General features: G+C 45.3%; 1 protein-coding gene across 1 annotated transcript; it reads right to left on the bottom strand.

The window, feature by feature from the left end:
* Positions 1-1,570: 1,570 nt before the first annotated feature.
* LOC146184316 (tubulin alpha-1 chain-like) lies at positions 1,571-10,203 on the bottom strand. Its single transcript, XM_084608802.1, has 3 exons — positions 9,679-10,203; positions 7,260-7,787; positions 1,571-1,900 (listed from the first exon to the last, which is right to left on the bottom strand). Exons 1-3 carry the CDS (start codon positions 10,201-10,203, stop codon positions 1,601-1,603), a joined length of 1,353 nt encoding a protein of 450 aa, XP_084464928.1. The 3' UTR covers positions 1,571-1,600.
* Between the last annotated feature and the right edge of the window lie 6,182 nt (positions 10,204-16,385).

Below are 16,385 nucleotides of genomic sequence, written 5' to 3'. Positions count from 1 at the left end.
GAATTTGTATTAGAGATTGCAGGAGCGGCTCATTTTTACAATTTCACAAATTGAGATCATAAGTGGCTATTTCACCACATGGTGTACATTCCGGGCCGTAATCGCCGGGATAGAATTTTGACAGAAGTTAAGGAATCATAAAGAATCGCGTCTGGAGTCGCCTCCAGGTGGTATCCTGCTCCTTATTTGAGACTTTGTCAGGAGGGAGAATATCCTCGTTTCAAGCTTAAAGTGATTACTAATGTCGTGAAATGATGCTTTTCGAGAAACTCAGTAACTACAGCGTCCCCTGCTCGGCTGACGTATGCTCGAGTTTTGATGTGTGCCGCTTCGTTACCAGGGTTCCCCGAGCGAGCGGGGACCCATATCAATTCAATAATTCTAAGTGCTTGGCTTGAACCAATATGTTCATTGCTGCCTGAAAAATTCTGCCCCTCGTATAATTCCGTATGACGAATTTAAAGTCACTGAAACTGAGTATAGCAGCGGCTCGGTTCCTGAAGCCTTGTAGATTTTCGTGCTTGGCGCCAATGTGCTTTTTCTCTATCACTTTTTTTTTTTTTCAATTTTTCTTCAGAGTGCGTAACCCGACTGCGTGCTTACGTAACCTGGTACCGTCCTACTGCATACGTCACGCGTACGTCACAATTTGAACAAAATGCAGATTGGTCGAAAATCGGGCCCCGGCATGGCTGTATCGCATAGTGCAAACCGGCTTGGACCTGGGACGCGCTGTTGTCGCCTTACTATCCATTACTATATATTTTATTTCTACTAGCTTTTTAAAAAGAATATTCTCTAAATATGGTTATTTTAATGGCATTAAAAAAATCACTGCAAAGCATTTCGGCATGTCTGATTAAGGCCCGTGTACCGAGTTTGCGTATTTGCGTCTTTATCGAAGTGTCGCTATCTCCCGTGACCCGACTCATTTGATTGGTTGAAACGCCGGAACATGATGTTGACACCTCTTCCGCTTCCGTAGTGGCAACATCCGGTTCCGGCGTTTCGACCAACATCAGATGTCTCCAGGTCACCTGAGATAGCGACGCTTCAATAACGACGCAAACTCAGAATACAGCTTAGCTCACTAGCTCCTTTCGTGAACAGTCACACCTTGGCGACATGGCGGCGTTCATGTTGTCACCTCTTACGCAATGTTGACATCATCATCGGAAGCATGGAATCGTTTTTGGTATATTTATATCATTTCACCCAAGGATGGATGCTAAAGCTCGGAGCTAAATTTGTAGAACGCTTATTTTTTCGGACATGATGACCAAATCTGAAACATGGTTCTAGTCTACACATAGTTCCCAAAAGCTTTGACAAGCAGAGTAACCAAATTCACCTTCCAGGGAATTTCCGTTTATGAAGTTGGCACCTCTGAAGAACGATTTCTTGGCTCTCAGAAGCTTTTTTTTTTTATTAGAGCTGGACCAGACAAAGGCCCGCTTGAACAGAGCTTGGACTGCACGAGAGGTACTAGAGCTCTCGAAACCAAATGTAGCTTCAGTCTGTCCATATTGATTTCCATGGCCTGAGCGGGAGGGGTGAACTCTAGAAACGAAACAAAGAAATACAAAAACCAGGTTTCTTCCTAAAACTCTTCGCCACCCTCATCTTCGCCACGATCGGAAGCACTGGTGGCAATCTCCTCATAGTCCTTCTCGAGCACAGCCAAGTCTTCCCTAGCCTCCGAAAAATGTGCTTCATCCATGCCTTCCATAACATACCAGTATACGAAAGCCCGCTTGGCATACATAATGTCGAACTTGTGGGCAAGACGGGACCATGCTTCTGCAATCGCGGTGGTGTTCGACAACATGCACACGGAACGGTGCACCTTCGCCAGGTCAGATTCAGGCACCACAGTCGGGGGCTCGTTGTTGATCCCGACCTACAAGTGGAAAATAAGAATAAAAGGGGGGGGGGGGGGGGGGGGGGCGAGTAAAAATGCTTGCTATTATATCTCTGACAAGTATAAAAGTCAAGTTATGTGGGTAGGTACACTTCCAAGCTGTGATGGCTGTTAGTGAACCGTGCCAAAGCAGTGCATGACAATAGAAAGAATGAAGAGTTGGGCTTGTCGGTTTACGACCATGTTGGGAAGAGCGCTAACACAGGACGGTGCGAGAACACAACACAGGCGCTGACAAGCAAACTGACTAATTTCAGAAATACAGAAATACCGCAACCCCGCAATCAAGACAACCAGAATCAACTTGCTGCGCGAAAAGATGGCGAAGAAAAAGGGCTCAGCTCATGACAAATGAAACTTAACTAGAGATGAACCGGCAAAAAGGTGAACGGGAGTGACAACACGATGATCGGATGAGAACAAGCAAGAAAAAAAAACGATAACAAGGGTAAAATAAATGTTAATGTGCTGCAGGTGCGTGTCAAGAATGAAATGAATTGTAAGTGGCGAGGTGAATGGCACGTGCTCATTTCGGAAGGAAGAAGAGGAGAAAAACGATGACAAAGGGGTTGATACCCGGTGAAAACAAACAACAACAACAACAAGGGCGGCTGACGAGTATCAGGACTGATATGCACAAGAAAAGCGATTTCTTTTCAAAGCAGTGTGATAGACGGCGCGCTAGCACAACTGGGATCTTTTTTATTGATGATAAAGACTTCCCAAATTTTTCGAGCCGGCTGAAATATTTCTTGATGATGCGAGATTTGTCAAGCAGGGGAGAGCATTTGCATCTGGTGCTGTAAATCACTACGTTAGACCCGGCACATGCATATGGCGTTTTGAGAATTAGTGTGCTCGCGCAGCCTGTCATTAACTGAGGTGGGCATTTCACCTTAAGAAGTCCCCCCCAACATCAGCTCAACCTCAATAAAAAATTTCCTGCCCTCACTCAACCTAACGCACTGAGGTTGAGATTTGCCAAGGTGACCTCACCTTAATTTTTCCGAGGCCACCATCGGCCTCACTCAACCTCACCACAAACTCTAAGCGTGAGTTTGAGGTCGGTTGTTCGACCACAAAAAAAAAAAAAAAAAAAAAAAAAAAAAAAAAAAAACAATAAACTATTTGACTTGCAAACGCTAATAATAAAACGTCCTGGCGCAAATTCTGTGCGGTGACACGCCAGAATGATGACATAAATTTTAAATAACGTTGATTATGATGAGGCTTACTGCTAAGAAAATGAACCTTTTCCGGCGGGGCTACTGATATATAGCAGGCTGGCTTTATAACGGCACTATAGTTAGTCAGTTTCAACTCTTCAAATTACATTATAATTTGCTTTGTTATGGTAACGTTTCATGCGACGTAATTCTCGCTTTAATGCTTGTATGTCCTTGGAGCTGCTGGATTCGAAGTTATTTTAGTCTGCACTGAAACTCCGCACATATTTGTGACCGTCACACAGTGTTTCCTTTGCAACAAGCAAGTAATAATTTCTTGGTGAAACCTTTTCCTGCAATCTGAAATCGAATCTTTCTCGTCTTCTTTCTTGTGCTGTATGTGGTTCCGCACGATTTTTTTTTTACCAATTCAAATCGAATCGGACAGCAAAATCGCAAGCATTTTATGTTTCTTCATTGTTACATCTGTGTTACAAAACAAAGCTTATTTACCACTTATGTACAGGGATAGACGGAAATGGTAATGCCATAAAATTTTTTTATGGAATTAAGAGCTCACGTGTGACTTACCACAAGACGTGGAGGGAACAAAATCATTGCCATATGCAGGGATGCTTCGTTACGAAAAGGTAAAGCGCGCTTAATTGCACTATTGACTGTACGCTACTTTCCATAATCCTAACGAGGGTTGTGCTGTGTGGAGCAAACGTCGTGAAAATAATTGATAAGATTGCCCTTTCTTCTACTTATAATAATTAATGTTGAATTTGCAGCCTTAGAACAGTCATTTTATCATTCATGTAAATTAACGAAATAATACGCTGGATTCGAGATAATTCGCCCATTACCTCCCTTGTCCACACAAAGCTCATGTTGCAGTGAATGCATTCCAAATTTAGAGTGATTTTCGCTTCTTTTGCGCGGCTAAAGTAATGGAAATGATCTTAGATGTCTGTCAATTCGATAACTGCGTGCGCATACATCATCGGCATATTTAGGTTTCTTCGCTAGATCTGCGGTAACCACACCTAATAGGTTGCTGTGACGAGGTCCTCGACGCATGCTGTTACACTGGATGCCGAATGCAACAATGCGACAGACTTCGAAGAGGGGCGGACCTCAGCTGGAAAGGACGGAAGTCACAAATTACAGCGAGTTGTCGACCACGGCTATGGCTGCGTGTCTTCGCTTCAAAAAGACGCGCCCCCTTCTTCGCGGGGAGTCCGAACGCGGGAGGAAAAGAAGGCCTCGGCAAATGGTGAAGAACATGGTGTGTTGTTCAGATACCGCCTTTTTTTCCCATTTCCGGTTGCTCAGCAACGCCGTAGGGGGGGGAGGGGGGGGGGGGCGATGAGAACGTGGGGCTGAGACACTAGTTTCTAATCGCGACGAGAGAACCACGCCCACTGGAAGAATGGAGCGTTAACACTTATCCCATGTTACAGGAGTTGTTTCGTTTTTCTTCGACTGCGTAACTCTCCCTTGCACTTTATCCGTGAAGAGAGGAAGGCCAGCGGGTGGAGAGCACAGTTCGAACACTGACTGGCGTGTTGCCCCCTGCGAAACGATGAGATGCCTGCATGGTCGACAAGCGACAGAAGTCCGCGCAGCCGACGAACAGGAATACGCCAGTCGTAGGGGAACGCACAACAAAAAGCTAGATAAGCAAACAAAAAAATGACATGTCGCGTGAGGAAGAAGTTGTTTCTTCTGTTGTTGTTTTTTTTGTTTTGTTTTTTTAGTAAGATGGGGGGGGGGGGGAGGTGAAAAGCAGCTACAACACAGTGGTTGTGAATAAACGAGAGCAAATGACGACACAAAACGAAAATAAGAAAACAGGAAAAATAGGGGTACGTGAGAGGACCGAAAAAAAAACAGAGAAAAGGAGAAGCAGACTGGCGCATTCACGCGCTCGAGCACCGTGCACGCATCTCGCTCTCTGGCCCCCACTGCCACTGTCCTTGTGACTCTCAGCCCCATTGACAGAAACGCAAAGATACCTCAAACGCACAAAATCACAGAAGGAACCCCAAACCACAGATGGAGGCCCGCGTATGTGCAGTGGCCGAGGGGCTCCCGGGTCCGCGTTGAGATCGAACGCCGGCTGCGGAGCCGAACGAACCCACACAACTTACGAACAAAAGACGCGTCCGCCACTTTGGCTGCAGGCTGTCAAACAGAGGGGGGGGGCCCTCAGAGAAACAAACATGGGAATGAAAAAAGCGCTCGCTCATATAGGGTATGAGAAAGAGATGACTGCATTTAAAACAGCGGGTTCAGAACCAGTTCTCGCATCAGATGGTGTCCATAGTGTCCACCTTCTATGCTTGGATAGACACTGTCTTTCTATAGGCAGTTGTCAGTCACCTGTCTGTTCTTGAATGATTCTTCGATAAGGGCGCATTAAATTCATCTCTTTAGGTAAGGGTTAGTTTTAATGCCTAGCGACAGAGAGCAAACTAATACTAGTTATAATGATAAACAGTGAATTTCACTGATACAACTATACGACCTACCGTCCTATTGCTTTCCATCGGATTACTCGTACCCTATACCAATAGCAAATTTATTTACTAAAATACAGGGTCTTCGTGGGGCGACTTCTCATCAAGGCATTCATCTCCAGCCTCCCTTCGTCTCCTTTGTTTTCTAGCTTGTTCCGCCTATTTGCCCCTCCTCTCTCGTGCCGTCTTTCCCGAGCAATGCCTTGGTTGCGGGACCTTGCGTTTCCCTCTTTCTACTATTCTAGTTTTTTCTCACTTTTTATCCGAGAAGTCGACACACCCACGTAGGTCTGGAAACCCTTAGAGTTCGCGCTTTTCCTTTACTTCACAAACCCGCTCGGAATGGCGGCGATATCTTGTTTCATTTTCTTTCGAAGGGTTTTTGCAGCCGTTGTCCGGCCCCACTCGTTTGCTGCGCTGCACTTGCCGACTTTGCACCCCCCCTCCCCCCCCCCCCCCCCCTCCTTTTTCGTGTCGAACGCAACACGCACACACAAACCGTTCGGTATGTGCGCGTTGGTAACCAAAATAATGTACACAACAAGCATTACGAAAGGCGTTTTGCAGGCTGTTTTATCGTTGTGGGAAACAATACTAATTCGACCTCACAAGCCGACCTCACTAAGTTACATCCTCCCTCAATCTCAAACTCACGCATGAGGCTGCGGTTGAGGTCGTTTTGAGGTTGAGGTCGAAACCTCATGAGGTTGCTCACCTCCGGTCATTAATGGATTTGCCATTCGGCCCTGTGGCAGGTCCTATGTAGGGCAGGCTGAAATATGCATTAATGACAGGTTGCGTGAACGCGCCAATTCTCCGAATGCCATATGTCGGGTCTAACCTAGTGATTCACAGCACCAGATGCAAATGCTCTCCCCTGCTTGACAAATCCCGCATCATCAAGAAATATTTCAGCCAGCATGCTCGAGAAATTTGGGAAGCCTTTCACACCAATAAGAAAGATCACAGTTGTGCTAGCACGCCGTCTATCACACTTTCAAAAGAAATCGCTTTTTTGGGCATCAGTCCTGATACTCGCCAGCCGCCTCCCTGATGTGCTTTTACCCTTGTTGTTGTTTGTTTTCGCCCGATATCATGCCCTTTTCTGTTATCATTTTCTCTTCTTCCTTCCGAAATGAGCACGTGCCATTCACCTCGCCACTTACAATTCATTTCATTCCTGACGCGCGCCTGTAGCACATTAAAATTCATTTTACCCTTGTTATCGCTATTTTCTTGTTTGTTTTTCTCCGGTCATCGTGTTACTCCCATTCACCTTTTTGCCGGTTCATCTTTAGTTAAGTTTAATTTGTCATGAGCTGAGCCCTTTTTCTTCGCCATCTTTTCGCGCAGAAAGTTGTTTGCCTTGATTACGGGGTAGCCGTATATTTCTTCTAGTCAGCGCCTGTGTTGTGTTCTCGCGCCGTCCTGTGTTAGCGCTGTTTCCAACATGAATTGATGTGCATGACACTGAAGTGCATGTTGAAAACTACTGTATCTAGCAATAGAAGGTAATAAACATTTTTACCGCCCCCCTATGTGCGAGTAAAAGCATGCTGGTGATAGAGCAAAAATGTAGGTGACTTGGCTGCAACATGTTCGACAACTTAAAGCGGCATATTAATTGCAGGATAAGAGCTACCATACCTTGAATCCACTTGGGCACCAGTCGACGAACTGGATGGCGCGGCTTTTCTTTATTGATGCAAGTTCAGCATGCACATCTTTTGGTACCACATCGCCACGGTACAGGAGACAGCAGGCCATGTACTTGCCGCTTCTCGTATCACATTTAACCATCTGGTTTTGTGGTTGAAAACATTCCTTGGTGAGCTGCGCCACCGTGACCTCCTCGTGGTAGGCGTTCGCTTTGGAGGTGAGTGGACCATACGCAATGACGGGAAAGTGTATCCGTGGGAACGGAACTAAGTTGGTTTTAAACTCTGCGAGGTCGACGTTGAGGGGGCCGTTGAAGCGCAGGGAGGCCGTGATGGAGGACACGACCTGGCTTATCAGCCTGTTCAAGTGTATGTGAGAGGGACACTCAACACCCAGGTTGCGGCGGCAAATGTCGAAAATCGCCTCGTTATCCACTACAAAAGTGCAGTCGGAGTAGTTCATAGTGCCGTGAGTGACAAGCACCGCGTTGTATGGTTCCACGACTGCTGTGGAGACCTGTTGAAGGAGAGAAGAAAAAAATTAAATCTGACTTGCATAGTTACAAAGAGAAGTATGTGCGCAAGCACGGCTTAGCTCTGCTATACTTTTCGCGGAATGAAGGTCCTCGGGGCGAAGAACGGTAATCGAATAGCAAGGGAGTGCGCTTGAAGGCGAGCGCCATTTAAGGCTCGGAGTTGAGTACAAGCTGCTTCAAGATGCGGCGAACGCCGCGGAGGCAAGCTAGAGCACCTCTCGTACGCGTCTCCTATCCGTGAAGGCTGAGGGGTGACATACGCGAGGAGAGGCCGGAGTTGATGGCGTGGGAGCGACACGCAACTGGCCAGGCCGTAGTAACAAGAGCTTGTACAAAACTTCGTGGTGAAGGCGGCGACGACCTCAAACGTGACACGCACCATTCTCAATGAATATGTATCTGTATGGCCGCTCCGCCTCCTCATTGGCTAAGTCGCGTAACAGCGCGTCTACACCTTCCCTTTCGCGCTTCAGCTTCACGGATGGAGAGGGAATGGTAGACAAAACGGCTTTGGACAGACATCGGCAAAATCAGTAGTTGCGGCTGGTAGTCACTAAACTCTCAAGCAATCCTCAATAAGGTATAGTCCTATATAGAGGCTAGTGCAATTAATCACCACTGTCGACTTGGCAGCACAGAGTAGCCTCGAAACTTGCCCAAGCCGAATGCAGAAAATGAACATGTGGACACTCCAAGGGGCCATTAAAAAATCTGTGCCCCGCACGAGCGTTCTCCGGTGTTCTAGACTGGAGGGGCGTCCTGTTCTGTGCGATGTCAGTGCACGTTAAAGACCCCCAGTGGTCGAAATTGCGGCACAACATTCTCTTTCCGCTTTCACTCCCACCTTGCTCCCTTCATTTACGGTGCGGTTCAGGTGTCCACAAAACAAATGTAACAGATACTGCGCCTTTCATTTCCTATGCACCAATTATTATTTAAGACGATGCCATATTTGTTGCGGCGCTACCATCAGCAGCGCTGCTATAGGCAAAAACTGTTGTTGGTATCTGCGGTAGACATCACAGGGCTTATTTAGTTTTCATTTCATTTTATTTCAAGATAATTTGATATTCTCAGTTATCGTTTCATATGTGAATAGTAGTTAATGACACGCTCTGCACGCGACTTACACGGCGCGGCAGTCGCCGCGTTCATAGAGCTGCATATATAGTTACTATACTATCTGTATGTCGGTGTCCACGACTTTAGTGTTTGCAGACACGGACCGCCAATAAGAAAACGACATTAGCATATGAAAAAATTAGGGGCTAAATGGTTCTGCCGTGTTTCTCAGGACCATAGCAGGGTATTCGTTAATTTGGGGATGGAGCTTTCGAATGAATCAAGGAACAATAGTTGAAGTCAGCAGACTGTCCCTTTAAGGAATCTCCCACCACTTACACTTGTATACAAGGCGTCCCTGACACATCTATGGCTGAGAACCGTTTTTCTAGACCACTGAACTACCGACGGACAGGAATATGGAGGTTCATAACCAATGCCCACCAGGATCGCAAATTGGAGTAGGCCAAGGACAAGACTGCTTTCAGATACGCTGCGCGGATGAGTGCTATGAGCAACAGCTCCAGTACCATTACGGTTATCAGCCAATAGCCCAGCCAAAGGTGAGGTCACCGACACAACGTAAATGTATGTATACTAAGAAATTGACAGACTAGACAGCTGCATCGATAGGAGGCAGGCACACTCTGGTAAAGACACGCAGAGCAAAACAGCGCAAACTTCACAATGGACAGGGAAGGGCAGACGAGACACAGGCGCTGTCTGCCCTTCTCTGTCCATTGTGAAGTTTGCGCTGTTTTGCTCTGTGATGAACCAACTAGCTCGAGATGTTTTCTTAAAGACACGCACCTGCGGGGCAGGGTAGACAGCAAGCTGTATCTTTGACTTCTTGCCATAGTCAGCAGAGAGGCGCTCCATGAGGAGCGAAGTGAAGCCGGAGCCGGTGCCACCGCCGAAGCTATGGAAGATTAGGAAACCCTGCAGGCCTGCGCACTGGTCTGCTAGCTTCCTGATCCGATCCAGTACATCCCCCACAATCTCCTTGCCGATCGTGTAGTGGCCGCGGGCGTAGTTACTTGCAGCGTCTTCCTTGCCACTCACGAGTTGTTCGGTACGGAACAGCTGCCGGTAGGCACCGGTACGCACCTCGTCCACCACGGTGGGCTCCAAGTCGACGAAGATGGCGCGTGGTACATAGTTTCCGGCGCTCGTGTGGCTAAATAATGAGTTGGTGTCAATATCCTCACTGATCATCCTGTCGCTTGCAATCTTGCCGTCCGGCTCAATCCCATGCTCCAGGCAAAACAATTCCCAGCAAGCACTCCCAATTTTCACTCCAGCTTGGCCGATGTGTATAGAGACGAACTCCCTCATCCTGAGTAGGAAGAAAAAAAGACAACCAAAGAATGAGCACGGCTTCACATTGAAAGACTGGATCAAATTCACGCGTTCAGGGACACCCTTGGGCTTTTACGACACTTCCACTGTTTAGTTCAGTTTATCGGCGCACATCAAGTCGTTCAGGTGAGCCAAACCAAACAACGTTCATTTGGCTGTGACAAAGAATCTGTCTCATTTTTGCAGCGATGACAGCACAAAGGATCCTGATCGAAATTATTGCCGATTAGCAGTAGGAGAGTGACAAGCTTTCCTCCGCATGGTCTCTTCTCTGCCATCATCCATAGGACCACACGAAAAACAGGAAATGGGAGCGCCTCCCACACCCGACTAAGGGGTTGTGAAAAGGAAATGTAGCTTCCCGGTTGTAATTTTCCTTGCTTCAGTAAGCATTAGATATGTCGATTCCTAAATATTTCGGCGCAATTTTGAGTATACAATTAATAAAAACCATTTCAAATCATTGCCTTTTCGCATTTCAGGAATGACCATGCGACCCTGTAGGCCGGGATATGAGTTACTTGACTACGTCACCTTTCTCTATGACGTCATGTTGAGGCATTCAGAGACGTATGTAGACAGTTTTAACCTTCATGTGTCCTAAATAATAGATTTAAGTTAGCCTCTAAGAAAGGAATGGACCAATTATTTGCTCGCGCAAATGTTTTCCGCGCATGTATTCGCCCTGAAATCGAGGTGGCGCCATCATCACTCCGGGATCGGCAGCCGGGGGCGCTCGCATACGGCGGTTTTGTTGGCGATGCAAACGTCCCTTATGCGATGCATTAGAGATTTCCTGTTTAAAGTGTTCCAATATTGCAGAAAAAATCCGTGGATTTCTCCAATGCAGCAAAAAAAAAAAAAAAAAAAAAAATGCGCGGATTTTAGGAAAACAAGGCACGAACCATCCGTCTTTAGATTTACTGGCATCGCTTTGCACGCTTTTTGCGTAGTACGACACTCATGGGCCTGATACTTGTGCCTGAACATGAGATATCTTATCTCCTTTTCAACAGTGTGCGCGTGTCTTATACGAATGAGAGAGGCAAATTTAGTGTCAAGCCCACGGAGATACAAGGTTCGTGCTCTGAACTGCAGTGCTTTAGAACGAATCGAGGCAGCCTGGTTCATTATATCGTACTTGACTCGAGGATTAAGCAGGTTAATGTAGCACTGACAGAGTACTGCCCAGGCACAAGTATTCTCCAGACCAGGCACAGTATTCTCCAGGCACAAGTATTCTCCAAAAATGATTGAGATTACGCCGACACTGTAGAGGAAACTTCACCGCAAAGGAAAGCTGACAGCTCACATGTAGAGCGGTGAGCTGATCGAGTTTGCAGAGCTCACAACAGGGCGGATGCTTCTTGCGGCAGATAATCTGATGTTTCACTGTGAAATGACTAAACGATTTCTTGAAATCAAGGGAAGTATATGGAATTTCTGATGTGTGATGTTTATAAATGTTAAATTAGTAGTGTATTTTTTTTAATGAAAACGAATTTCATGACATGTACTTTTTCACACTTGACAATTTAGGACTATCAGCGATTCCTTTTCAGTAATGTTAAAGTGGAAGCTACGAATCAGTAGCTGCGATGACGTCGTAAAAAGTACTCTTGGTCGCTGTCATGTTCTGAAAAGGAATTTTGAAGGCTCAAGATTTCTTTATCATTAATTGAGCAGAGACTTGGGGCGGTTCTGTCGTTTACTTCCAAAACAGGGGCCGGATATAAAGCTATCCTGAAACAAATGGAGTTCATCTTATCATGCGACTATAAATATGTATTGATTCCCGAACTCAACACCGATGGTTGAGCCCACATGAAGCTATTTTACTCCCCTTGTCAGAAACAACCTGTTTGCTCTAAAGGCAGCACAGACGAAAAGGGGTTTCAATTATTTTAATGAGCTACCAGTGTATACATTGCTCTATGTGTATAATGTAAAATTTAGTGTAACAGGCGCTGTGAAGATTTGTTTCTCAAACGTTCGAGCATTTCTCAAAAGCCAAATGTGCTCATTACCACTTTTACGAATGTGCAGAATCATTCAACAGAAAAAAAAAGAAGAAGAAATGAAATGCGTATATGGGTTTAACGCGCCATGTGACATTGGCTATATGACAGATTATGTAGCGGTGGGCCTCGGTGTCGTTGACCACATGGGATTGTTTAACGTGCAGTCAAATCCCACAGCCGAGGAGCGCCTTTCGAAACGGCCGGGATCGGATCCCCGTTCTCAAAATCAGCAGTCGAGCGCCCTACCACTGAGACACCGTGACAGAGATTTAACAGCAAAAAAAAAAAAAAAAAAAAGTACTCAGACAACTCTATCGTGCATACAGAGGGCACAGAGTGGCCTGTTCAAACTGGATTTTGCTATGCAGCAGTTTGCGGTCGCATGTTTCAGTAGCTGCGGTATTCCAAACAGAAACGGGTATATACGATTTTTGAGCGTTTGCATTGAGCTGTATTGACGGCAATAACCTGTTTTGCTTTGACACGGCGCCTAACGACAGCAGGGCTTCTTTTGAGACATCGCTTGTCAAAGAATCTCAAGCGCCAAAGACCGCGACTGATGATGTCCTTTCCAGCGTGACATACTCGATATGGACAAGTTTTTTTTTTTTTCCTAATGGAGCGTAGGGTAATAACCTGTTCATATTTATTTGGCAAGAGGCAGACAGGTAAGCAAAAGCGCACAGGAACAGCGAAACATACAAAAAGCACTCTTGTACACGCCGCAAGCGCGCACGTAAATCACTGCGGGCTAGTCCGCTACGCGAACACGCATCCACACCGAGTAGGGTTCGCCGCTATGCCGCTAGGTGGCGACTCTGCTCGATCGCGAGGCCAATAGCAAGTGACCGCGATCGAGTCTACTCCGTCAGCTGTTGTCCGGAACCCACACTACACCGCGCGCCCGCGATCTTTCATGTTTGTTCGTTCCCTTATACTTTCTACAACTTCTACCGTGCTCAATGTTCGCCTCTTTTTTCCTGACCCCGTTCGGTTCTGGCTTTCGGCGTGTGGTGCGCGTTTTGAGTGCTCGCTATGCCATTCATGTGCGTCGCAGCACCATTTCTCGGAGTGGAAGTAACGTTCGCTTTCACAAATTGCGGCACACAGATTGGCTTCATGTGTTCAGACCACTTTCTACTGGAAGACTGAAACGAACCTCGGTGTCATTCGAAGCCTCGGTATGAAAACGAAGAAAGTTCATCACAAACGAGACGGCGTATCGACGCGATACCGTTCGCCCAGTGCATCAGCAAAAAAGTACAGGCGTTCTGAGGTAAGTTCGCATTATAAAAGGAGTCAACATTGTTGCGATTTGTAGCCCCAATTTTCAGTTGCTAACAGATATTCCCTGTTTTAGAACTTCTCGACTCGCAGGACGTTCTGACGGCCGAGGAAGCGCTAACTTCGCCTCGAATAGCGGACGACTCAACACAAGCCACCAGTTCTATTTGGTTGCTTCCTGCCAAACCGCCCTCTTAGCAGTAATATGCTCGTTTCCTTTCCAGATGTCACGAGCATACATTCTATCAAAATATTTAGGCCATAGTTTAACCACGGCCTAATCTACACTGTTTCTAGTATTCAGGATCTGGAAGAGGGAGCAGAAATTGATTAACTTCCTATTTTCCAGTGGTATAATTGAATGCTTCAAGAAATTGTGGGTTTGGCACTAAGGCTGTGTCGGTTCCAACATGTGTAATGTTGTGAGTGTTAAACCAGTTTTTGAGTCAGTAAAATGCATTTTATATGCAAGTAGTGATAGTAAGGCTGATACCAGGTTGGCAGTCACGTAATGTATGAAGAGTCATGTAATTGAGGCATCCAGCAATAATGTATGAAGAGAAAATTTATCCGAAATATATTGTCCTATTTTATCATTGTTTATATTGTTCATGTCTTATCAGTAATGTTATATTTTCATAAAAAATGCACTTGGCATTACACATGTTTTATTCTCATTTCATCAACTTTCAGATATACAGGTACATGCACACCGTGAAGCCAACACAACAAGTGCCCCTACCAGCATACCATACCACCCCGAACAGGCCCTTGGTTTCACTTTGATCGAGCTTTTTGATCACGTTCATTTCACAGCACTCATCTAGCCCCATAGAATCTGATGCCTTAGACTCTAAAGAAAAAGATCATATTGAGCAGAGCTCCAAATTCTTCACATCACTTAACAAAACCTTCCTAGGGTAAAAAGTGTTCACCACAAAAGCCCATATACGCCCCATGCCATTGCATTATGCTGAAAAAACTGTGCGTGAGCTGTACAAGAAAGTGTGAGAGTGAATGAGAATGTATAAGAATATGTGAGTTCTTATGAGATTAAGCATGGATTTATGAGAGCACATACAGCCACTGTGCAGGAATGCATAACATCGTACATGTTCTTGTGAGATTGAATGTGCACATGAGCGAGCTCACAGAAGCACGCAGAGCCACTGTGCAAGAATGAGTGAGCCTTTGTGAGGCTGGTTACGCATTTGTGCAAGCTTGTAGAAGCACATGGAGCCAGTGCGTAAACAGATGCTCTGCGAGAGCATGCAGACTATGTGGCCATGTACATGCTTGCATGCTAAAAAATTAGTTGAGACTGTGTAGATCCTTCCAATATGAAAGAGATCAAAGTTAGAGCTTTCATCTAATGATTACTTCATGATTATTTGCGACAGGTACATCTTTTCATATTTCACAATTTTGGTCTTGGCTTGCAGCATATTTTCAACATTAGTAGATAAGTCCTCGCTTCCTTTCATTATGCAGAAATTTTTATATGACAACATGCACGCTGAGCAACAACTACTCGACATATCGAGCTCACTGTAAAACAATGTCAAAAGCGAGATACTTCAACTAGATCTAATAGCATCATTTGCTTCTCTTTCAACCATTCATTTCTGAAAGTTGCACGCAGCCATAGATGCTCGACAAAGGCTGTGTGCACAACATTGATGTGTTGCCTGCCAAGTAGATGACGGTCAAACTGGTGATCAAAATCACCCTTACATTGTGTTTTGCATATGAATGGAGGTGACACACTATAACTGCACACTATTACCACCATCAGGCATCACAAGTTTGTATGAAGAACTGGCTTGGAGTTTCATCTGTAGAAGGAAAAGTAAATGTGATAGCAGAAATGTGAAAGATAACTCCAGTACTGAACTTCACGAGCTCATATTCACTTGTAAAGACCACAGAAAGACAATTCTCAAATGACTGAACAGCACTAACAGATGGGATGGGAGAGAAGATGACACCAATTCTGCTTTTTATCTCCCTTATTATCTTAGAGCATTGTTCACTCAATTGACTCATTATAACCAGTCCAACCTGACTCTTTTTCAGCACAAGGATAGGCTGAGCAAAACAGCTGCTACAGCCTTTTGAGTTTTGACTTGCACATCTACATCTATATACACAATTTTTAAGTTTCGTGAGACTATAACAAACATTTGCTGAACTGCACTACTCTGAATTGAAGCTTTTTGCTGTGTAATGACACTTGCAAATGTTGTCCGTCTCATTGTCAAATAAAAAGAAAAAAAAAAGAAAGGATTGAATCGGTGATGTTAGACTAATGAAGAGACACATAAATCCTAGTACTTTATGAGAGGTGATACCAACAGTATGTGTTGCATCTTGAAGCTATGCATACTATACACATATATGCTGAATCATCATATTGCAAGGAAATGTATTTTATTTGGCATATTTTTCATGTCACTGCAGGCTGCGTCACGCGAGATGCATTGAGGAAAGCTGCACGGGCAACTCCACGAATATATGCTGTGCAGTTTCCACCAGCAGTGCCTAATTATTATGCTGCATGGAAAGAGCAGCTTGGTTGCTTTAGCTTTTTTACTGTATGCTGTAGGCCACAGAGACAAGTTGAAATATTTCTATGATCAGTTTCTCTACTGAAGTAAAGAGCGTGCAAACACCCCACACTGCCTTCACTTGAAGCTTGACTGGTAAGCTATTTTTGCATATCGCATATCTTTCCTGACTGAGAGTTCGGGCTTTCACCAAACTGCCCTTGCTTTTGATATAAGCTACAGGCATTAAAAATTTAGTCACCATTCAAGAGTAGTGAGGCACATATCACACAAGAAATGATCGCTC

Source organism: Amblyomma maculatum, chromosome 7 (assembly GCF_055883805.1).
Source record: "Amblyomma maculatum isolate TAMU_Amacu chromosome 7, ASM5588380v1, whole genome shotgun sequence".
In the NCBI taxonomy this organism is placed as follows: Eukaryota; Metazoa; Arthropoda; class Arachnida; order Ixodida; family Ixodidae; genus Amblyomma; species Amblyomma maculatum.
This window is presented reverse-complemented; position numbering and strand designations above follow the sequence as displayed.

Bases quoted from the DNA above. Each gene is read 5' to 3' on its own strand.
- LOC146184316 (XM_084608802.1), bottom strand. From the start codon at position 10,203: ATGAGGGAGTTCGTCTCTATACACATCGGCCAAGCTGGAGTGAAAATT. The intron at 7,788-9,678 runs GTGCGTGTCTTT...CTCCTTCAACAG, and splicing joins CTGTCTACCCTGCCCCGCAG to GTCTCCACAGCAGTCGTGGA. The intron at 1,901-7,259 runs GTATGGTAGCTC...TTCCACTTGTAG, and splicing joins GGTGCCCAAGTGGATTCAAG to GTCGGGATCAACAACGAGCC.